Source organism: Podarcis bocagei (genome assembly GCF_964188305.1).
Source record: "Podarcis bocagei genome assembly, chromosome: 15".
Taxonomy (NCBI): Eukaryota; Metazoa; Chordata; class Lepidosauria; order Squamata; family Lacertidae; genus Podarcis; species Podarcis bocagei.
In genome coordinates this window covers 30274121-30297572 of record NC_138141.1, presented here as the reverse complement: position 1 = coordinate 30297572, position 23452 = coordinate 30274121, and the positions used below count along the sequence as shown (strand labels likewise).

General features: G+C 47.8%; 1 protein-coding gene across 4 annotated transcripts in view; it reads right to left on the bottom strand.

Moving 5' to 3' along the window:
* Positions 1–246: 246 nt before the first annotated feature.
* The window catches only part of PITPNM3 (PITPNM family member 3), a 72549-nt gene continuing 49343 nt past the window's right edge, over positions 247–23452 (bottom strand). For all 4 annotated transcript variants that reach the window (XM_081172278.1, XM_081172277.1, XM_081172279.1 and 1 more), the window contains 14 exons: positions 17596–17785; positions 16279–16398; positions 15187–15368; positions 14119–14291; positions 12966–13136; positions 11621–11812; positions 11314–11462; positions 10529–10645; positions 10261–10377; positions 8463–8611; positions 8186–8335; positions 7276–7459; positions 6286–6414; positions 247–3271 (listed from right to left, as the gene is read on the bottom strand). In XM_081172278.1, the coding sequence (XP_081028404.1) occupies positions 2963–3271; positions 6286–6414; positions 7276–7459; positions 8186–8335; positions 8463–8611; positions 10261–10377; positions 10529–10645; positions 11314–11462; positions 11621–11812; positions 12966–13136; positions 14119–14291; positions 15187–15368; positions 16279–16398; positions 17596–17785 (2332 nt within the window). In that variant the 3' untranslated portion in view covers positions 247–2962. The remainder of the gene's footprint in view (positions 3272–6285; positions 6415–7275; positions 7460–8185; positions 8336–8462; positions 8612–10260; positions 10378–10528; positions 10646–11313; positions 11463–11620; positions 11813–12965; positions 13137–14118; positions 14292–15186; positions 15369–16278; positions 16399–17595; positions 17786–23452) is intronic.

The following is a 23452-nucleotide window of genomic DNA, read 5'->3' as shown; positions in this document are numbered from 1 at the left end:
AAGCCAGATTGGGTTACTTAACCAAAGAGATTCAAACGAATCTGCAAACTGGCTTCCTGCTATATTGAGGGGAATCTGCTCTGCTACATCCCTCACTAGCGTGAATGAAGGAAAGATAATACTTATTCAATATATCCTTTCCTACTATCCTCAACATTCCCACAAGAGGAGCAGATCATACCTTGACACACACACACAGTCTGACAACAAAGAACTGCAAACCAGCAAGAGCCACACAGTCCTGAGTGAGAAGGTAGAGTGGTTTTATTTGATCCGTGTGCTGAGAGGGTTGCAGAAATTCAGCAGGAAGGACAGAGAGTGAGAAAAGGACCCTTTCCAAGTACAGATACCAAAAAGGCAGAGAAGGTGTTCATTTGACAGGACTCCATTTGTCAGAGGATTATTTTTTATATATATAATAGAAAAACACACAATTCCACACCAAAATGTACACCGCTTCTGGGGGGAGGACACGAGTCTTTATTCCCTCCTCCCGTGTTGATTGTCCATGTAAGAAATTCAGAGTTGTACATAGATGCAGACTGTAAGACTTCAAAACGCCCCCTGAAACCCTCCTGTCTCTTTGCACAAAGAGGACACCCAGGACTTCACATCTGTGGCAGGACAAGAACCCTCAGAGTCAGGGCTAGGAAGAGCTGTGCCATCCCAAGACCACCATTCCTTGGCACACCAGCTCTTGGAAGCATTGGAGGGGCCATAATCTTCTGGTGCTTGCAACTTCATCACCCAGCCTGAGTTTTATCAAGAACTACAGCTGTGTTTGACAGTCCAGACTGGTTTCCATTTGCTTAGGTGATCTCACCCCTCTGCCTTTCATGGCAGAAGTTCAATAGGCATAGAGGGAACTTCTCTATGGTCATCAACTGTGTCCTAAGAGGCTGCTGATGCTGCATTTTGCAACCCAAAGTTCAAGCAGTTCAGAGTTTGAAATGCGGTCCTTTGAGATAATCACTGGACAATCTGTCCCCAGCTCCAAGCTCAGGGCTGGGATCTGAAGGAGACACCACTGCAGTGTTGCTGCAGGGGGTTGCACCAGATGACTTCTAACTCAGCAATCCTATGATTCCAGCCAGTTTGAAACTGGTTCAGGGATGCTGCTTTCCCACTGGAGCAATTATTAGTCAAAAACTTTCACAGAAACACAACCCTACCCCTGGAGTTTTTCAGCCTGGAGCACTAAAAGCTTTGAAATGGGTCTGCAGTACCTTCCAAGTTATGAGACCACCGCTGACTCACTCCAAATCATGGTATCACATCAGTAGGAGGGATTTTTTTTAAAAGAGGAAGTTGAAAGTGTTTTGGGTGACCTCGCTTTCTAAGACTTTTGAAACAAACTCCACAGAGAGAAGGTTCAGGAGCTGAGGAGGGAAGCCCAGCTCTCTCACCCCTCAGGACCAGCAGACCTAATCATCGCCTGAGCACCTCTTGAGAATGAAAGCTCAAGATCTGGGTGATGAGTACAAGTCCCCCTCCCCACTTTCTTTCTGACAGGACAGCAAACAAAACAGGTCAAGTGCGAAAATGTGAACCTGTGCTATGCAACGTCAGCAGTGAAAGTCGTGCAAAAGGCCCCCATGGGATAATATACACTGCACACACAGGGCACGCCATTTGGCACCCCTTCCTGTTCCCCTATGTAAATATTTCTCTCATTCCACACCTTGACTTAGTGAAACTGGACTACTCAGCTGCCATGGAGCTCCCCTATCCCCCCCAAAAGCCATGGGTTTGCACCCAAGAGCTGGGAAAGAGAATGTGAGTGTGTTGGGTATGGTGTGTGTGTGTTGGCGGTGTTGGCGTGTATGGTCTATGGTTGTGGTGTGTGTGTGTGTTTAGGACATCAGACCTGGAAGCGCAGGTGTGAGCAAGTCCTTGCCTTTTCCGTTTGAAATCCACACTGAACACTGAACAGGTGACACATGCACTTCCCACCCACCCCTTTCACTTGGAAACACTTGCTACAACCAACCACGTTCCACAAGACACAACGGCAGCGCGCACAATTTCGACACACACACACACACAGGGTGGCAGCAGCACTGAGGGGTGCTTTGGAGATCCCAATGGGGGCGAAGGAGAAAAGAAGAAGAAGGGGCACATAACACACTCCTAACGATATTTGGTTCATCAAATGGACCGCTCCAGTGTGGGGTTTATTGTCCACAAAACCACAAGCCACCAACATGCCCAAACGTGTGGCAGGAGAAAGCAGGCACCACAGCTGGAAAAAAGCCAGGCAGCCCTTCAAGCAGCAGATGCCACCTTTGCCTTCCTCTTCTCCAGGGAATTTTCCTTCCGTAAATGTTTCCGGAGAGAAGCCACGTTCGCCTCCTTCTTTGCTGATGTCCCTGTCCCTTTTCCATCTCTTTAGAAACATGGAAATCTGAGGCCGGCTATATCAATGGGCCGCTGGAACAGAAAAGACCTTTCAGGCACTTCAGAGAGTCTCTCTGCAAAGCTGCCTGCTGACCACCTCTGTGCTTGGATGGGTTCCTTCCATCCCCGAGAGAGTTGTCTCCACTGTCGGTGCAGCCATGGGGCTTGGAAACCAACCTGCACTTTTTTATTTGAAAAGCAGGTTTAGGTGCTGCTTGGGGTCCCCGCCCCTGCTCTGTGGTATGAGCCGGACCCCTTATTGCACGCTTCAAAATGTAGTATACATGTACAGCTCATTTGCCCGCCCAATGCACCAACCTCCAGAAACCGCAGCAGGCATGCCCCGTTTTCTCTGCTCTCCACATTTCGTCAGCAGATACACAAATAGGGGAGCACGCAGGGGTGTCCCTTCGGAAGACAGACACCATTGGAGCTTGGGGGAGCCCCCCGGCCCTTCCCCGCCCAATTTGGACCCCAGAGCCACCCGGGCGGCTCTCAAAGCGCCGGAACCCAACACGCTCATCACAGGACACAGGAGCCACGACGGCACCCTCCCTGATGCCCGCTATGGGGCAGACTCGAACTTGGGGATCCCCCCTCTGCCCCACGCAATGGGGGGCAGAGGCCGGTCATGGTCCTTGTCCGACTCGGGCTGGCTCTGGGCCCGTTCCGGCTTGGGGGTCAGGGAAGGTGGGTCAGGCTGCTGGACAGAGAGAGTCCGCCGGAGGTGGTTCCGCTTGCGCAGGAAGTCCGGCTGCGAGTGGAGGCCGAAGCTGCCCTTGCGCAGGATCATGCGCGAGTTGTTCTTCTTGGGGCGGGAGCGCAGGCTGGACTCCAGCGAGGCCAGGTGGGCTGCGTAGCCTTCGCTCAGGAACTGGAGGGAAGAGAAAATGGAGAAGGACAGAAATCGGCAGCATTGAAGGCAGTTGGACTAGACCCTTGGGGTACCTTCCAATTCTACAATTCTATGATGATTCTAGAGGGGCTGGGAGTTGGGGGCACTGTTATACAGTGGTTCCGCTCCTTCCTCCTGGACCGTATCCAGAAAGTGGTGTTGGGGGATGAGTGTTCAAACCCCTGGGCTCTCACTTGTGGGGTGCCTCAGGGTTCTGTCCCCTCCCCCATGCTTTCTAACATCTACATGAAGCCTCTGGGAGAGATCATCAGGGGGTTTGGGCTGGGTGTTCATCAGTATGCGGATGATACCCAGCTCTACATCTCTTTTAAATCAGAACCAGTGAAGGCAGTGAAGGTCCTGTGTGAGTAGCTGGAGGCGGTCAGATTGGCTAACAGATTGAGGCTGAATCCTGACAAAACAGAAGTACTGTTTGGGGGGGGACAGGGGGCAGGCAGGTATGGAGGACTCCCTGGTCCTGAATGGAGCAAGGACCAGGTGCACAGCCTTGGAGTCATTTTGGACTCACAGCTGTCCATGGAGGCGCAGGTCAATTCTGTGTCAAGTGCAGCTGTCTACCAGCTCCATCTGGTACGCAGGCTGAGACCCTACCTGCCCGCAGACTGTCTCGCCAGAGTGGTGCATGCTCTAGTTATCTCCCGCTTGGACTACTGCAATGCGCTCTATGTGGGGCTACCTTTGAAGGTGACTTAGAAACGACAACTAATCCAGAATGCGGCAGTTAGACTGGTGACTGGGAGTGGCCACAGAGACCACATAACACTTATCCTGAAAGACCTGCATTGGCTCCCAGTACGTTTCCAAGCACAATTCAAAGTATTGGTGCTGACCTTTAAAGCCCTAAACGGCCTCAGCCCAGTATACCTCAAGGAGTGTCTCCACCCCCATTATTTTGCCCGGACACTGAGGTCCAGCTCAGAGGGCCTTCTGGCAGTTTCCTCACTGTGAGAAGTGGGGTTACAGGGAACCAGGCAGAGGGCCTTCTCGGAGGTGGCACCTGCCCTGTGGAACGCCCTCCTATCAGATGTCAAGGAAATAAACAACTATGTGACTTTTAGAAGACAGCCCTGTTTAGGGAAGTTTATAATTTTTGATGTTTTATTCTGTTTTTAATCTGTTGGGAGCCGCCCAGAGTGGCTGGGGAAACCTAGCCAGATGGGCGGGCTATAAATAATAAATTGTTATTGTTACAAGAATGTGAGGACTGAGGTGCTGTTTCCTGAAGTCCAAACCACCCAGGGCAAGGGAGCAGAAGCCCATTCACAACTGTCATTTTCACCCTTTGAACTTGCCCCTCGCAAAGAGTCAACTCTCACATGCACTCAGTCAGTAACTAGAGAGGCAAATGCAGAAAAGCAGGGTCCTACCCTTCTTCACAGCCATGCTGCCTTCTAAAATTATGCAATAATCTTACAGTTATACAACAACAATAACAAATAGGGCTGAAGTGTAGTTAAAGCAGACTGATTATGATTCCTGCAATGCAGGAGGTTGAACTAGATGACTCTAGGAACCCCTTCCAACTCCTTGATTCTTTGATTCTGTGAGATTTCCTTGCCTTGCCTTTCAGCTAGATCAGTGGGTACAAGATGAATTTTAACAGGGAGAAATGTAAAGTATTGCACTTGGGCAAAAAAAATGAGAGGAACAAATACAAGATGGGTGACACCTGGCTTGAGAGCAGTACATGTGAAAAGGATCTAGGAGTCTTGGTTGACCACAAACTTGACATGAGCCAACAGTGTGACGCGGCAGCTAAAAAAGCCAATGCAATTCTGGGCTGCATCAATAGGAGTATAGCATCTAGATCAAGGGAAGTAATAGTGCCACTGTATTCTGCTCTGGTCAGACCTCACCTGGAGTACTGTGTCCAGTTCTGGGCACCACAGTTCAAGAAGGACACTGACAAACTGGAACGTGTCCAGAGGAGGGCAACCAAAATGGTCAAAGGCCTGGAAACGATGCCTTATGAGGAACGGCTAAGGGAGCTGGGCATGTTTAGCCTGGAGAAGAGGAGGTTAAGGGGTGATATGATAGCCATGTTCAAATATATAAAAGGATGTCACATAGAGGAGGGAGAAAGGTTGTTTTCTGCTGCTCCAGAGAAGCGGACACGGAGCAATGGATCCAAACTACAAGAAAGAAGATTCCACCTAAACATTAGGAAGAACTTCCTGACAGTAAGAGCTGTTCGACAGTGGAATTTGCTGCCAAGGAGTGTGGTGGAGTCTCCTCCTTTGGAGGTCTTTAAGCAGAGGCTTGACAACCATATGTCAGGAGTGCTCTGATGGTGTTTCCTGCTTGGCAGGGGGTTGGACTCGATGGCCCTTGTGGTCTCTTCCAACTCTATGATTCTATGATTCACCCCCTGGGGGGGGGCAGCAGGATTCCCTAGGGGGGTGGCGAAGAGGCAAGCAGATAGTAGAGGGGCACTGGATCAATTTCATCCAGTTTGCTTACTCCATTAAACTAAACAGCATCTGAAGAAGTGTGCATGCACACGAAAGCTCATACCAATAACAAACTTAGTTGGTCTCTAAGGTGCTACTGGAAGGAATTTTTTTATTTTGTTTTGACTACAGCAGACAACATGGCTACCTACCTGTAACTAGTTTCATTTGGATTTTGAATAAACGTGCAATTAATTCTTATTGCTTTGAATTGTGCATTATTACTTTGCACGGTGGGTTGCACAAACTGCTATTCTGAAAAATACTTTTGAATAAGTGTGCAATGAAGTGCAACTGTTTTGTATTTTATTGGGGTACTCACCCTGGTCAGTCACCGAAATTGACTCATTCATTCATTGGGTTATTATCGTCCTTAGTGGATCATGTAAAGCGATATTGTAAATGATGCTTTTAAATATATCTAGCACAGGGAGCACTAGGGATGAATTGACGGAACCAAAGGGGTGGTGGCCCCCAAAGGTTCTGGGACCACTGCTCTAAACAAAGAAATAACAAAGTCACCTGACACTGAGCCTGATATTTCTTTGCTGGCCGTCCAACGATGTAGATCTGGGAGGGGGAGAGACCCAGGACGTTGTAAACAGAGATGTCTTTCATGGAGCCATAGGCAGCACAGATCTTGATGTGGCACTAAGAGAGGATGGAGAAATGACAAAGCTTCAGCCCCTTTTCATCACATTTTGGCCGGTTGCCTCTTTGACTCACTTATTTCAGGCCTTGAAGCACCAACCCCAGAGGGATTCTGGTTTGCTGCTATGGACACGCTCTCCGTACTCTCTCCAGGGACAGAAGGGGTATACAAGAGACAAATTCATGGAGGAGAGGGATACCAATGGCTGCTAGCCATGCTATGCTCTACCTCCACAGCTGGAGGTAGCAATGCTTTTGAATACCACGGGAGGGGAGAGAGTTCTTGGGCTCCGATCCTGCTTGCTGGTTTCCTGCAAGCATCTGATTGTCCACTGTGAGACGCTGGACTAGATGGGCCGCTGGCCTGATCCAGCAAGCTCTTCGTATGTTGTTATGTTCCTATGTTCATAATGTCCAAAATTTGCCCCTGCATGCAGTTTGAAGCATCAGGACTGAGCAGGAGATATTCATCCGAGCCAACGCTGGTGCCAACTGCACCAGAAGGTCAGTGCCCAGTCAGCAAAGCCCCAACCAGAACTAAGGATGGGTGTGGATTTGATCTGAACTTCCTGAAACTTCTCTGAATTTTGGAGTGAAGTTATCCAACGACAAAAAAGTGCCCCAAAACGCATATACTTGAGGGCCAGTAAATGTGTCTATTTAAAAAATAACAATAAACAATGCATTATACCAAGGGGGGTTGCTTGAATATATCTATATATGCCATATATGCTCTCTCTCTCTCTCTCTATATATATATATATATATTTTTGTTTGCTTATTGCATTTGTACTCCCCCCCACCCCACCCTCCATTCCCAAAACCCTCAGGAGGAGAAGTCCCCACCCATCTGTCAGCTACCTCTTGCACCAGGTTGCGGAGGAAGATGGTCTTCTGCCTCAAGGGGTCGTGGACCAGCCCATCCGAGAAGAAGATCATCCCTTGGGGAAAGTTGTGCTGAGAGAGCCAGGAGACGACCCGCTGCTTCTGCATGTCCGGGCGCCCTGTGATGTAGATGATCAGGTAGCCCAGGTCTTGCCAGTGTCTGCAGTATGCAGGAGACACACACACACACACACAGAGAGAGAGAGAGAGAGAGAGAGAGAGAGAGAGAGAGAGAGAAGGTGCTCAAATCACAGAGTGCTCATTTAGAAAAACCTTAATGAAAAACGACTCCACTATCAAGAAAGGTTGCGGCATTTTGGACTTTTTGATTTGGAGAAAAGACAAATAAGAAGCAACATGATAGAAGTTTGTGAAATTATGCAAGGCATGGAGCAAGAGGGTAGGGAAAAGTTTTCCTCCTTCTCTTGTTATGCTAGAAATTGGGGATGTCCAATGAACATTGGGAGATTCAGGACAGATAAAAGAAAGCACAGAGTTAAACTATGGAACTCCCTCCCACAGGAGGCAGTGATGGCCACCAACTTGGATGGTTTTAAAAGACTATCAGACAAATTCATGGAGAAGGCTATCAATGGCTAGTAGCCATGGTGGTTATGTTCTGCCTCCACAGCTGGAGGCAGCAATGCTTCTGAGTTCCAGTTGTTGGAAACCGCAGGTGGGGCTTGGGTCTTGCTTGATGGTTTCCCACAGGCCTCTGGGTGGCTACTGGAAAAAAAGGATGCTGGACTGGGGTGGGTCATTGGCCTGATCCATTGGCCTGTTCTCATAATCTAGCCTGTGGGGTTTCCCAAGGTCAACTGAGCCTCCACCCGGCCTGAGTATGAATTAATTCTGTCCACCGAATAATTTGCTGGGAGCCCCTCACCTGACAACGTCGACTGCGCCGGCCCGAACTTTGGGGTCACTGCCCATGATGGAGACACTGGCTGCGAAGGACCCATCGATGCTGAAAACCACGCACTCCATCCCCCGGGGGAGGACAGTGAGGTAGCTGACGGCTGTGCTCTGGTCGCCCCTGGAGGCGGCAAAAAGCAAGTACCGTGTTCTCTCCAACCACTGAGCATTTCTTTGGATTCTGCACTGCCACCCTCACCATGGCACACAGACACCCTTCCCAGAACTTCCCAAGCCCTGGGCCTTACCTGACCACCATCTTGATGGGGTAGACACCCACCGCCAGCCTCTTCTCTTTAGGGAAGTTGTAGGAGACCCTCCCGCTGCTGTTGGTGATCTCCGTGTCAAAGTAGACCCAGCGCCCAGAAGAGGGCTCTGTCATAATGAAGATGTCAACCTGGAGGAGGAAGAGAACACCTGGGTGCACTTCCTGTTATCCTGTCAGAGAGCAGGAGCACAGAAGAACGAAAGATGAACCTTGGTGGGTCAAGCTGATGGCCCAACTGGTCCAGCACACTATTCTCACAGAGGCCAAATGCCCCTAACAGACTAGGAATGTAGATAGATTGCCTCTGGGCCTGGAAGCTCCAGACGAGGGTAAAGAACAGCTTCTATCCGTGGGCTGTTAGGCTGCTGAATGAAAAGACAACAACAGGACAAGTGACTTTCGGGTTTGGTGGGTGTGCTTCAGTAAACGAGGGGAATTAAGACTAAGAGAGCTGAGTGGGGGGTGCTTGTGTAATCTCACTGTATACAAGTTGTACAAGTGACAATAAAGTATTTCAAATTTCAATTTCAGAGCATCAGACCATCCTTGCTGGATGTTGTGGTACAGTGGCAACAGATCCACAGCTGTTCCTCCTGAGACCCCCCCTCCACCCCCCAGTCGTTGTTCTCTGTTGGGCCACCCTGTGTCACAAGTACCCTATGTCCAGATATTTTTGGAGTACAACTCCCATAAGCCCCAGACTGCAGTGGAAGAGGCGAGGGAGTTAACGTGAGTGCCAAAAAGCACCAGGCTGTGATATTGGTGCATTATACTTTGGGCTGTCTCAGAAAATGGTTTGGAAACTTCAGCTGGTGCAGAATTCAGTGGCCAGGTTGCTCACCGGAGCAAGACGGTTTGAGCATATTACACCGATCCTGGTCCAACTGCGCTAGCTACCAATTAGTTTCCGGGCCCAGTTCAAAGTGCTGGTTTTGACCTATAAACAGCTCAGGACGGCAATTCCTCAAGGACCACCTCTTTCCATATGAACCTACCCAGACCCTGAGATCATCTTCTGAGGCCCTCCTCCGTGTGACCCCTCCTCAAGAGGTCCAGAGGGTGGCAACACGAGAACAGGCCTTCTCTGCAGCAGGTCCCTATCTATGGAATGCTCTCCCCAGGGAAGTTCACCTGGCACCTTCATTATATACCTTTAGGTGCCAGGCAAAAACATTCCTTCTTAACCAGGCCTTTGGTTGAGCCGATTTACACCCTATGCCCTTTTAAAATGGTTTTTTTTCGGGGGGAGGCTATTGGAGTTTTTTAAAATATACTTTTATTAGGTATTTTATGGTTTTATATCTTGATTTTGTTCTGTGAACTGTCCTGAGACCCCCAGGTTTAGGGCAGTATATTAATAATAATAATAATAATAATAATAATAATAATAATAATAATAATAATAATAATAATAATTGGTGGGGAGGCAGCACCAGCCTCTTTCCCCACTTTACTTCCCAGTGTTGAGTGCTGCCATTTTGCCCAGGTGAAGAAAGAGAGTGGCAAGGAGCAGGCAGATTTAAATGAGCCATGAAATCAAAGGGTTGCCACCCAGGAGCTGCCTCCCTTAGACTCTGCACTTTGGTGCAATATGGAACCTGCTAAAAATGCTAAGGATGGGCAGCCTTGCTCTTCCTCTGCCATCCCACCAGTAAGAAGCCTCCCTCTGAGAACAAAGTCCCCTTCTGAAGTCTCTTTCACTGCATGGCTGACACACCCCTGTGGTGTTTCCAATTAGCCTTAGCAGGAAGAATGAAGATCGGGGGGGCGGGGCTTACCTTTTCTCCTGTCAGGGCCACCATGTCAAGGGGGCCGTACATGAAGCGGCCAACCAGAGACTGGGGGCCATCTTCGGCCGCGATGACGTCGTTTGATCGGTGGTTGGAAGTCACATTCTGAAAAGGAAAGAAATGCACTCCTGTTTTCTTTGTTGTAAGCTGCGGTGAGTACCGTATTTCTCTCTATGTGTGGGAAAGCAGCATAGAAATAAAATGAACGAATGAATGAATGAATGAATGAATGAATGAATGAAAAGGCACTCATCACCCTCAGTTTGACTTGGGTTCTCTTGCGCAGCCATTTCTCTCGGGGGTTCAAGGGACTGAGCATCGCCGGGTCCAAGCTGTTACTCTCCTTGACAGCGGTGGTTTCAAATCTCATCACCTGAAAGGAAATGTGAGCATATGAGAGGGAAGGCAGCCTCGGCAGCAGAAACGGCAAGGCATCATTTTCTTTATAATAATGGGTGGGATTCAACTAGGTTGTTGCGTGCGTGGAACAAGGAATTCCAAGGCGCCCTGATGGATTTGTTTATTTATCCATTCTGTTTCATAAAATTCGTACAATTCATAAAAAAGGGCTTTGCAAAAAAATATAAAACAATTAAATTATGGATAATAAAAATGAACAACAATGATTTAAGACATTCAAAAAGTTAAAAAACGGGTTAAAACTCACACCAGCTTTCTAAACATCTCGGTAGACTTGTCTAACCAAGAATGTTTTTAGCAGGCGCCCAAAAGAGCAAAGTGAAGGTCAAGAGGCAGGGAGTTCTGTAGGGCAGGTGCTGCCACACTAAAGGATCGATTGCTTACGAATGCAGCGTGGGTGTTGCATGGCACTTGTAAACAGTGCTAGTTTGGTCAATCAAACTGGTCGAGTGGTCATGAACTTGGTAAGCCAATCTTGCAGATAAAGTGATCCCAAATTGTTAAATTATTCATTTTTATTACATTTATATTCCACCTGTTCCCCCCTTCCAGGTTCTATGGTTCTCCCATCCTCCATTTTACGTCCGCCCCAAGGTAGAGGAGAAAAAGTGGCCCTCTCACCTGTCTGAGGATGAAGGCAACCACGTCTGTGGACTCCCAGTAGCTGGCGTGGAAGAGATGGGGGAGAGCCACTGTGGGGAAAGCCGTAAGGACGTCTGGGCAATATAAGGCATAATCTATCCTCTTTGCCCCCCACCATTTAGATGTGACTGCAGGGAAACAAAGGAGGTCAGCATCAGCAAGACTGTGCCCCAAAGCTTCCTGTTTCTCACAAGATTCCCTGCACCCTGGATTCCCATTTTTTGTTCAACCAGAAACAGAGAGAGAGAGAGATCTCCTGCCTTAACCCCCAGAGGGTGGGACTCACTCTGGGTCACGCTAGCAGGCAGCAAGCTCTCCCTTGACCCAGAACTCTCGCTGTCGCTGCTGCCGGTGCTCCCTCGCCGCCCCTTCCCTAGAGTGGTGTTGGAAGGCTCAGAGACCCCTGCCAAGGAAAAGGAGGGCAGCTTTGCAGAATTATCTTCAGCAAACAGGGCGCTGTGGCAGTGGAGGACATCCGCTGCAGGGGATGGAGAGAGAGAGAGAGAGAGATCAGGTGGCAGGAGGTGTTATTCCAGTCCATCTTTGTCCCCTGTCCCCCCAGAAAACCATGTGTTCATGAGATGCCTTCCTTTGGCTGAGTATCTGGGGAAAGAGGGAGTCTTTTAAGCTACTATTTTGCCACTACAGTGGTACCTCTAGTTACGAACTGAATTCGTTCCGGAGGTCCGTTCTTAACCTGAAACTGTTCTTAACTGGAGGTGTGCTTTTGCTAATGGGGCCTCTTGCTGCTGCTGTGCCGCCAGCACACAATTTCTGTTCTCATCCTGGGGCAAAGTTCTCAACTCGAGATAACTCTTCCAGTAACTCTTCCAGGTTTGTGGAGTTTGTAATCTGAAGTGTTTGTAACCTGAGGTGTTTGTAACTTGAGATACCACTGTATCTTATCTGATATTGCAGCCTTTTGCTATCTATCTATCTATCTAATCTACAGTGATACCTTGGTTCTCGAACTTAATCCATTCCAGGAGTCCGTTCAACTCCCGAAACCATTTGAAAACCAAGGCATGGCTTCCAATTGGCTGCAGAAGCTTCTTGCACTCAAGCGGAAGCCGCGTCGGACGTTCAGCTTCCAAAAAACGTTTGCAAACTGGAACACTTACTTCCAGGTTTGCGGTGTTCGGGAGCCGATTTGTTCAGCAACTAAGCCATTCGAGAACCAAGGTACCACTCTATCTGTCTATCTATCTATCTATCTATCTATCTATCTATCTATCTATCTATCATCTATTGTTTTAAGCTATTTTTGTAAGTCACCTTGTAGTAAGAAAGGGATGATTTTATTTCTTACACGAATATTGCGGCACGTGGCTACTGAGTGCCAACAGGGTATGCAAATGTCTCATTTAAGTCTACATAGAATCTTTATTCTCAATAATGATGGGACTCACAGGTAGAGAATCGTTTTTAATGTTTCTAAAGGGAATCTTTGTATGAGGTTAATACTTTATTATCCCTTTGGAAATGCGCTCTATCTTTATACTTCTGCTCTTCTGGGCTTTGATGCTGCACATTTTTTTTTATTCTTTGTCCTCTTTCATTTGTTGTTATATTTGCACTTTTTGAGGTGAGAAACCAATAAAATTGGAAAACCAGAGAAATATGAGAAGTACCTAAGAGGTGGGACTTCCCATCTCCCAGTGGGTAACGCTGGTATCTCGGGACCGTAAATGGAGGCAGGAGGTGGAACTTGTTCTCCAGTAAGGGCTCAAGTCTGGAAGCGGAGGGGTCCGCGGAGTGGAAAAGGCTGTAGACCTGGCTGCAGGCAGGATGCACCTGGGAGGCTAGAAAGGGGGAGAGGAAGGAGCCCCAGAATCATCAGAAATTGCCCAGAAAATGTCTTGAAGCAGGACAGAAACAGCTGCCAAGCTTGTCCCTACATTTCCAGAGAGGCTTCAGCGGAGGTGGGGGGGGCAGGATGGGGGTCAGCTTTGAGCTGTCAAATGGAGAAATGGGGCAGCCCAGTGGATTCTTGAATGAGCGGGTGCATCCCATAAACAGCAGGATTTGCTTTTTCAATAATAATAATAATAATAATAATAATAATAATAATAATAATAATCCTCTCTGCATCTGCATCCTTCAACACAGTAACAATTAATTGCACATTCTTTCATTCAGAAAATAAATATATGCTCTGACATTGCAGCTAAAAGAAAAAATATGCTATACAGCAAAGAATATTTCATGAAAAATATTTTTCACACATCTTACTAATGGAAATGTGAGGGTGAATGAAATTTAGAGCCTTTAGAGTGTTTGTATATTTAGATTATTTATCTGTGACTACTTACCAAAAAGCTGGAGAGCTCAGTCAGTAGAGCACGGGACTCTTAATCTCAGGGTTGTGGGTTCAAGCCCCATGTTGGGCAAGAGATTCCTGCATTGCAGGGGGTTGGACTAGATGACTCTCGTGGTCCCTTCCAACTCTACAATTCTATGATTCTATGCGCAAACCTTCACCTACCACAGATGTACAGTAACTAATTTATAAGAATCAATAGCTGTTACCGAAAACTGGCTATCTTGTGACAACTTGGCACTGTAAATACAAACAAATGTGACCAATGGGAGTAGCATTGAAAGCGCTAACAGCAGTAAATTTTTTTGAAGAAGTGTGGAAAGTGTTTTGTTCAAGGCTCTAAGGCTGATCAGTCATAAAGAAGTGATCGACGCGCTTGAAGGTAGCCACCTCCAGAGCCCCCCTACTGCCCCCTTGCTTCTTAGCACCCCTCCAGGTAATTCCCTCCAAGAAACTGGGCTCACCTTCCAGGCCAGGCAGGACTGTTCTCCTCATGGCAAGCACCAAACCAAGGGGGGAGCCAAAGAGGAAGAAATCGGAGACTTCAAAGTCAAAGCGTCCCAGGTTGACGTCCAGCAGGTTTGCAGAGGTCTCAGGAGGGAAATCAGCATCCTCACTCATCATTGTGGAGTGGATGCTGGAGAGGAGAGAAGGAGAGGGAGAGGAACATGGAAGATGAATGTTGTCCAGACCTGAGATGATCAAGGGTCTGGAAACCAAGCCTTATGAGGAACAGCTGAGGGAGCTGGGTATGTTTACCCTAGAGAAGAGGAGATGGAGAGGTGACATGATAGCCATCTTCAAATATCTGAAGGGCCGTCACATGAAATATCAAGCAAGCTTGTTTCCTGTTGCTCTGGGGTGGGGACAACAACGACCCAAACCAACGGATTTGAATGAGAAGAAAGTCAATCCCAACTTTAGGAAGAACATTCTGGCAGTAAGAGCTGTTCAGCCAGTGGATGGACTCCCTCAGAAGGTAGTGGACTCTCCTCTGTCAGAGGCTTTTAAGCAGAGGTTGGATAGCCACCTATCAAGGATTCGTCTACTGCAATTCCTGGATTCCAGGAGGTCAGATTAGACAACCCTTGGTGTCCCATTCTACAATTCTATACTCCCACTAACAGAATCATAGAATTGCAGAGTTAGTATGGACCCCAACAGCCATCTAGCCCAAGCCCCTGCAAAGTAGGGGGTCAGCCCTCATACATTTTGAAATGATACCAGATCCTCTTAGCTTTGCAAATGTCCTAGCAGTTTTATTCATGCACCACGAGGTTTGTGAACAAAAAGGCCCAAGTTTGTTTTGTGTGCATGTTTAATTTTAATCTTCGTTCTGTTGCATGGTCCTCTTTATTTCCTTCTTTAGTCTTTTATCTTGTTGAAGATTGTGTCCTTCCTTGAATAAAGAAACATTAAAAACTTACAAATAATTAACTAAATAACAACATGAATAGGAACTGCTCCCAGCTGCCAGGCTCCTGGATGGACCCACCTGAGGCTGCCTCTCCTCCTCTCTCCCTCTCCCTTACCTGGAGAGGAAGGCGTGATGCTGCGTGATAGCGTCACATTCGTAGCTGGAGCAGTCGCTCTGTTTCCGCGGCAACGGTTGCCGGGGCTCCTCGTCCTCCATCATCCCAGAGATGTCAATGTTGCTCTTGCTGAGACGCTTCAGCTCCCCCAGGTTGGAGTCTTCGCCTGAGAGGGGATTATCCTGAAGGGGCAGAGAAGCCAGCAAAGGGAATATTGAATTGCCGTTGGGACAACCCGGGTGGGGTGGGTGTGTGCGCGCTCAAAAGGGAAGAGAGAACATGATGGGACACAAGAGGAGCTGGAATCTTGTTATGCAGAGGCCTTCATCCACTAGGGGGCATTCATGGTGCAAAAATCACCAATGTACAGCCATCAAAATCTACTCCCAAAACTTGGACAGGTTTATAGTGGCAGGGAAAGAGTGGGATAAAGCAGGGATGAGAACATGAGAAGAATCTGCTGGATCAGGCCCATCTAGTCCTGTGTTCTGTTCTCACAGGGGCCAGCCAGATACCCCAATGGGGAGCCCACATGCAAGACCTTAGCAAAAGAGCAACATTCTCCCCTCCTGTGGCTCCCAGTAACTGATTTATTTATTTTATTACATTTACATCCCACATTTTCTTCCAAGGAAGTTCAAGGTGGTGCACATGGTCCCCCCCCCCCCATTTTATCCTCACAACAACCCTGCAGGCTGGGCTTTGGTCGAGAGTGGCTGACTGGCCTGAGGCCACACCCAGTGAGCTTCATGGCTGAGTCTGGATTGAAATGCTGGTCTCTCCCAGATCCTAGCCCCACAGGCTAGCCGCTACACCACACCACCTTATATTGGGTCTCTGGGCCTCTTGCAAGAAGGCTTGCGGTTTTTCTTAGTATCCTATTCCTTTACCCTTAATAGTAGTCTGACAGACAGAAATTCAACAGGTGCAGCTGCAACCATTGTTTTGCCTCCACAACTTCCTCAATGTGCTTTTTCGGTGGATAGGAGGAGCACTGGAGTTCCCAAGCAGACGGGTGCCAGGGATCTCTCAGGAAGCCTGCCAGTCCTGACTCCCGCCCTCCACCCCACTCCCAAGAGGAAGGGACTGTACCTGGGCACTGCTGGCACTGCCTCTCCTGCTGCTGGACTGGCTTTCATCTGCCAAGCCGGTGCTGTAGCAGATGGCATCGAACCCCATAATTCCTCCCACACAGTCCCCAATGAGGCACACCTGGGAAGGAGAAGAGAAGGGCGTCCAAGTTGGTAGGGCATCACCTTGCAGCAAAGTCCCAGAGGCCTCATCTAGACCCACCACTCAGCATGCATACCCACACACACCCAAAGAGTCAAACAATCCCCAAACCCATCAACAAAAGTCAAGAGAGCCTCCACCACAACACGCAGAGACAGGAGGATTCAGGTGATGTGAAAACCTGAAGGAGCATCTTCAGGTGATGTGAAAAACCTGAAGGAGCATTCAGGTGATGTGAAAATCTGAAGGAGCACCCCCATTGTTCTGCCCAGACACTGAGGTCCAGCGTCGAGGGCCTTCTGGTGGTTCCCTCACTGTGAGAAGCCAAGTTACAGGGAACCATGCAGAGGGCCTTCTCAGTGGTGGCACCCGCCCTGTGGAACGCCCTCCCACCAGATGTCAAAGAGAAGAGCAACTACCAGATTTTTAGAAGACATCTGAAGGCAGCCCTCTTTAGGGAAGCTTTTAATGTTTAACAGACTATTGTATTTTAATACTTTGTTGGAAGCCACCCAGAGTGGCTGGGCAAACCCAGCCAGATGGGCGGGATATAAATAATAAATTCTATTCTATTCTATTCTAAAACATAAGAATGTAAGCAGATCCCTGCTTGATCAAGCCAATGGTACATCTAGTCCAGCATCCTATTCTCACAATGGCCAACCTGACACTTCAATGTGAAACCCACCTGCAGGACCCAAGCACAACAGCCCTCACTCCTCCTGTGGCTTCCAGCAACCAGCATTCAGAAGCATCGCTGCCTCCAACTGCGGAGGCAGAATGTTGCCATCCTGGCTAGTAGCGCTGGAGAGCACTCTCCTCCTCCATGAATTTAAAAGAGGCTTATTTTAAAGCCATCCAGATTGGTGGCTGTCACTGCTTCCCACAGGAAGGAGTTTTAACTGCAGTGTGAGAAGCATGACTTACAAGGCCAAAACTTTGTAAGTTAACATTTATTCTCCACTGTGTATAAGGCAGATTTTTACATCATTTTCAGTTGCCTTGATTCCATTTAAAGAAAGGGACACACGAGTTCAAAGTATGAACGAGAGAAAGGAAGAGAGAAATGCCCAGTGGTTAGAGGGAAGAACCTAATCAAAGCTGCTGCCTGTGGACGGGCTGATCCCCTTAAACCCTGGCCATCGTGTTCTTCATCCAAGAGAGGCATGATCGTACCTGCCCATTAAATCCACTCCCGTCAGGAGACTTGAGAAATTCATTGTAAACCTGGTTGGCTCGGCTGATCACCATGGCAACCGCATCCTGGTACTGCGGGGAGGAGATGGCCAGCAGTGGCAAGGCAGCCAGAGGGATGTGGTCTTCGCTGCTGCTCAGGGAGGTCTCATCATAGCTGTAGGGATTCAGGCTGGGGGGCGGGGAGGACAAGGGGGTAAGAAAAGGGACAGCACAGGGAATTAGCCAGGGCTAAAAAGCAGGTGCGAAACCACAAGGGCCATCTACAGCAGGATCCTCATCTGTATTACCGTATTTTTCGCTCTAGAACACGCACCTGACCATAACACGCACATCGTTTTTAGAGGAGGAAAACAAGGGGGGGGGGGAAATTCTGAATGAAACAGTGGATGTATCATTTTTGTGCCTCATGTTGTGGCCACAGACATGTGATCTGATGGTGAGTTTGGGGTAGCCCAATGCAAAAATCCTGAGGATCCCTGTGGATCTGTGCTTTGTAACCACGTTTTTGTACCATTGTGGCCCCAGGCAACAGTGGGTGCGTGATTTTTTTTGGTGCAGGCTGTAGCCATGGACATGTAATGTGATCTGATGGTGAATTTGGGGTGACCCAATGCAAAGATCCTGAGGATCCGTGCTTTGTAACCACTTTTTAAGTGGGGAGGGAAGGAAAAACACAGAAGGGACAAGGAGCACGAGAGGGGTGTGCAGAGAAGCAGCTGGCTAAGAATGCAGGAGAGGGGTTTAATGGGAGGGAGGAAAGGAAGGCAAAAGTTTTCCCACACACACACACCCAAGCCAGCCCCCCCCTCTCTCTCCCACCTGCATGTTTTCCGGCTCCCTGCGAGTCCCTAAAATGCAGCAGCACTGGAGACGAGATCCTTTCCTTTCCCCTCTGCTTGCCTGCAGGGGAGGGGTTGCCTGGAGGGGAAGGGATTTGCCTCCTCTTTGTTCCGTTTGAGCAAATAGCAACCGAAACAGAAGTGGGTGGGCAGTAAGACCCTGAGGCAGAATGCAGGAAAGCAATAGCTTCCTCTCTCAGGGAGCTCCCTTCTCCCTGACACGTGATTGGATTTTTACCTGATTTTTGCCCTTGCGCTCGGGAGGGTCGGCTCCAGGGACCACACATTCGCTCAATAACACGCACAGACATTTCCCCTTACTTTTTAGGAGAAAAAGTCTGCGTGTTATAGAGAGAAAAGTACGGTACTTATTTTCAGATTCTCTTTAAAACAACCAAAAAGACTTATTGAAGCAAAACAAATTGATGCAATAAAAATAACACAAGTACAAAAAAGCATCACAGTATATCCAGAAGAGACTTAATATTAGGTTGGGGAAGTACTTATTGCCAACAGGAGGGTCAAATTGCAGGTTTCCGGTTTCCTGGGCACCAGGGGATAAATTGCCTCTCCCAACACCACGGAGAGACACCAATGGAGATAATCAGATAATGATGGTTGAATTGCATTTTCTGCATTCCTCTTTGGTTGGAAGAGGAACCTGGCTCTCACCCGCAGTTTGCCTGGGGGTCTGGCACTTGCTTCCCCATGGAATGCGAGGGCAGGCAAAGGCACTGGGTGCATGGAGCACTCCAGCTGCTGCACCCCCACCCCACCCCCGATCCCGTTCCTGGAAGCACAGGTTATCCTGCTAACTGGGATTTTTTAATGGGAGTAAACTGCAGGTGTGCACTGGAGATGATAAGAAACTGCAAAAATGAACCCAGCTACAAGGATTTAAAAGGTTTGGATTGAGAGGGGATTTAATTCGGTGAAAGAGACGATGAGGGGAGGGGAGCCCATGGTTTACTTATATCAAAGTTTTTCTCTACATTTATGATACGGCAACCCTCCCAGGAATGCAAGTTTTATTTTAAAAAATCTGTACAAGCGAGGAAAGAAGAAATTGAAATATAAATATGGAATTTAACAAAATTGGAACTGTGTGTGAGAGAGAAAGGAATTGAGAGGCAGGAGGAAACATTACACTTTGAAAATATGGAGCAAAGTCCACCCTAAGCTCCGTTATCCATGAAGGAAAGTGTCTGAGATAAGGACAATTGGCCATAAATCACTGGCAGGGAAGAAAGGAGTCCACCAGCTGTGGGAATAGAAGCTTTTGGATTAACTATTTGCAGTCTGGATTCAGGCCGTTCTTCCTAGGCTGGAAAAATGGCGAAGGCGCCTTGTTTGCTGGAAGCCAAATCACAGGACAAAGTGATGCAGTGACTTTTGGAAACTCTGAGATAATTGCTTCTTCTTGAGGCATGACAGGAACCATCAACAGTTGTAGGAATGAAGGCTATGACACCATATATGGATGGGGAAACATCATGGGGTGTGTGGAACTGACACATAATAAGGATTACAGTTAGAGTTCCTCACTTGAAACTTTATAAAATACCTAATTTACCAACACAAATGAAATCACAAGATTGTATAAGGGATTATTATATCTGAACGGAATGGAAATTATTAAGGATTTGGAACGCCAAAAAATGTAGAAGAATGAAGTCATTGAGTCTAGCACACAGGGAGGGCAGTTTGATTAAATTGTATATTTTGACATTGGAATAATTGGCATTAATAATTGTATTAATTGGATAAAATTGGTATTGTTATAATGAGGCTGCTATTGGAACGATATTGGAAAATCAATAAAAACATTTTTTTAAAAAAAAGGTAGGCGAAATTACACGTTATGCTGTGCAGAAGGAGTCCTGTGTGTCTGTATTTGTTGCATATAAAACAAAATCCCACCAAACAGCGCAGAATTTTTCAGGGCCCTCCGAGCCTTTGGCAACACATAATTTATGAGTTGTTTTTTCAGCTAATGCTAAACTCCACATATTTTAATAACAATGCGGAACTTGGAAATCCTGCAAGGTTTTCATTTGGGGGCAACTGAGGTTCTGACAGCTAACAGCATCCACGTCAAGTGTTCCTGAGAGCTAAAACCTTCCAGCTGATCATCCCACAGATTTAATAAACAAAGATGGAATGGGATGTTTGAGTATTCCGGTCGTTTCCTGACAAACCATTGTCCAGAAGTTGAATACTTGTGGGCAGTCCCACCACAAGTGAGAAATGCTGTCTCTTCTTCCACAGCCCCTCCAAGAGTTCTGAGAATGTTTTGACATCATATGGGCAGTTTGCACGGTGTACAGTTCCCTCTGTGTAGGATTTTCCTGGAACACAGAAGCTGGGACTGGCCTATATGGTTTAGATGACCAAAGTGCATACGATTTAGAATCCTTGGTTTGCATGTGCAGGTCTTTCTTCCATGTACGTTCAATACCTAATCAATTTGTCTGTATTGCTGAGACTCACCTTGTGCTTCAACACCTCCCAAAGCCAAATAAGTTTTATTTTTTTTTATTTTTTTTAAGAATGAGTTTTGTTTAGAACTAATGCATGTACTTACAGAAAGGGGCTGTATAATACAGGTCAAGGCTGGAGACGTAATGCTAGAAATGTTTTTCCTGAGCTGTGTTACATCGGCACATTCAGAGATATCTTCCTTCTTCTCCGAAGTTGTTATCCATATTGGTTTTGTATTGGCCAGATCCTAAATATTTGCAGATAGGATCATAGAATTGCAGAGTAGCGAGGGGAGCTCCAAAGGTCATCCAGTCCAACCCCCAGCAATGCAGGAATCACAGCTCAAGCATCCCTCAGAGCTGGCTTTCCAACCTCTGATTAAAAACCTCCAGTGAGTCAAAGAGCTGGAAATTGCCCCAAAGCTCCATCTAGTCTAACCACCTGCGATTCAGGAATCACAGCTAAAGAATCCGTAAATCAAACCTAAAGACTCATCATGCCTGTTGCCACAAGGGGGCAGCATTGCCCAGCCTTGGCTATTGGTTCCCTATTACCACCTGCTCCTTCTGCAGAACCCCAGGGCTGGGATCTCTGTTATGGTGAGATATGCAAGCTCGTAAGTCAGCAGTGCACTCTGCTCTCATCCTCCAAATCTATCCAAAAGACTCCAGTGCCTGGGATGTGCTGCCTCCAAAACAGCCCAACCGCTCCTGCTGGATCCGTCCGTCTAATGTGGCCACTTTGAAAGGACCTTTGAGACACAACAGGTATGAAAAGGTCTCGAGGGGAAGTTAGAATATCTGAAAAAATAAGTCAAGACATGGCTCAGATGAGAAAATTGAGTGGGCTGAAGCAATGGAATGAGTGCCATCAGAGCACAGAATCAGAGGAAACTGCCTGATACAGAGTCAGGCCATTGGTCCATCTGGCTCAGTACTGTCTCCAGAAGTTCAATCAGGATCTTTTCCCTAGAGGTGCTGCTGGGGATTGAACCTGGGACCTTCTGCATGCAAAGCAAATGCTCTACCACTCAGCTATGGCCTTGCAGGCCCAGAAGACGAGCAGTTCACCACCTAAGAAACCCATGCAGCCCACCAGCAAGAAGCCACTGCTCCATGAAAGAGAGAATGTGCAAGAGCAGAACAGCAAGGGAGGTCCAGGTGGCTCAAGTAAGCAAGCCAAGCCACTCTCACCTGGCCAGGGGAACCACAGCAGATGCCCTTTGCAGAGTGCAAGAGATGCCCCTCCTTGGTCACACAGGTGTGCTCAGCACCTGTCCCTAAGGAAGCAGTGTTTGCTATGCAAGATTACTAAACGGCCTTGCAAGAATGCTGCTTCCAAGGCAGCTGGTGCACCTGAGGAAAGGTAGATTTGCTGTAGGACATAGGTAGGATTTGCCTTTTGATGCAGACTTGATGGGGAAGGGTCCGGTGTCCAGGCAGGAAGCCTCCTCCCACCAGGGAGTTGGTCCAGGTTGCACAAGCTGAAAAGGTATCCATAACAACGGAGCCCCTAGCAACTGTGTCCAAGCTGCATCCATCTCCAACTCAGCCAAAGGTGTTGAGTCCGTCTTGGCAGGAATGTGAGAAGTCTTATCTGCAAAGTGCCCTCCAGGAATTGGTCACCAGGAGCTTTCAAGAGTTATTGGAATCATAGAATTGTGGAGTTGGAAGGGAACCCCGGGGTCATCTAGTCCAACCTCCTGTGATGCAGGAATCACAGCTGGGGCTCCCAAAACCTGCATTCAACAGGCATCTCACCACTCAAAATGCCACCGCGATCTGGAGGCAACAGCAGTACTGGCAAACTTAATACTTTTTTTTGCAACAATCATTGCCACAGAGCAGTGGGCCTGAAAATGGGCTCTGATCATCGGTCATGTTCCCAGAATCACTGAACTGTAAATTTGGAAGGGACTGCTAAAGGACATCCAGTCCAACCCCTATTCAGGATGGGGTTTCTTGCTATTTGCAGGTCTCTTCCATGGAAGATCAAGGTGCTGGCACTGTCTTACAACTGTTCAGAGGTTGGATCCCCCAGGGCAGAAAGAGTCGCTTTGGCTCCATCCCAATGGAAAGACTGGCCAGCCTCCTTCGGTATTCTCTTAACATAAGAGCCGCCTGCAGGATCAGGCCAATGGCCAATCTAGTCCAGCATCTTGTCCTCACAGTGGCCAACCATGGACCCCAGTGAGAAACCAGCAAGCCGAATTCCAGCACGAGAGCACTGCCCCCTCCTGTACTTTCCAGCCACTGGTATTCAGAAGCATTGCTGCCTCTGACTGTGGAGGCAGAGCAAAGCAGGGTTGCCATATTTCAAAAAGTAAAAACCAGGACACCCCAAAGGTTGTTGAGAGTTTTTTTAAGGAAACCCCCAAAATTGTTGAGCTTTTTTTTTAAAAAAAAATTTGATTGACTTGCCTAAGATCCAAGACAAAGCACTGCCTTTCAGAAATTCCCCCCCGGACGTCAATTCCGTCTTTGAAATCCCGGTAATGTCTGGGGAAATCAGGATGT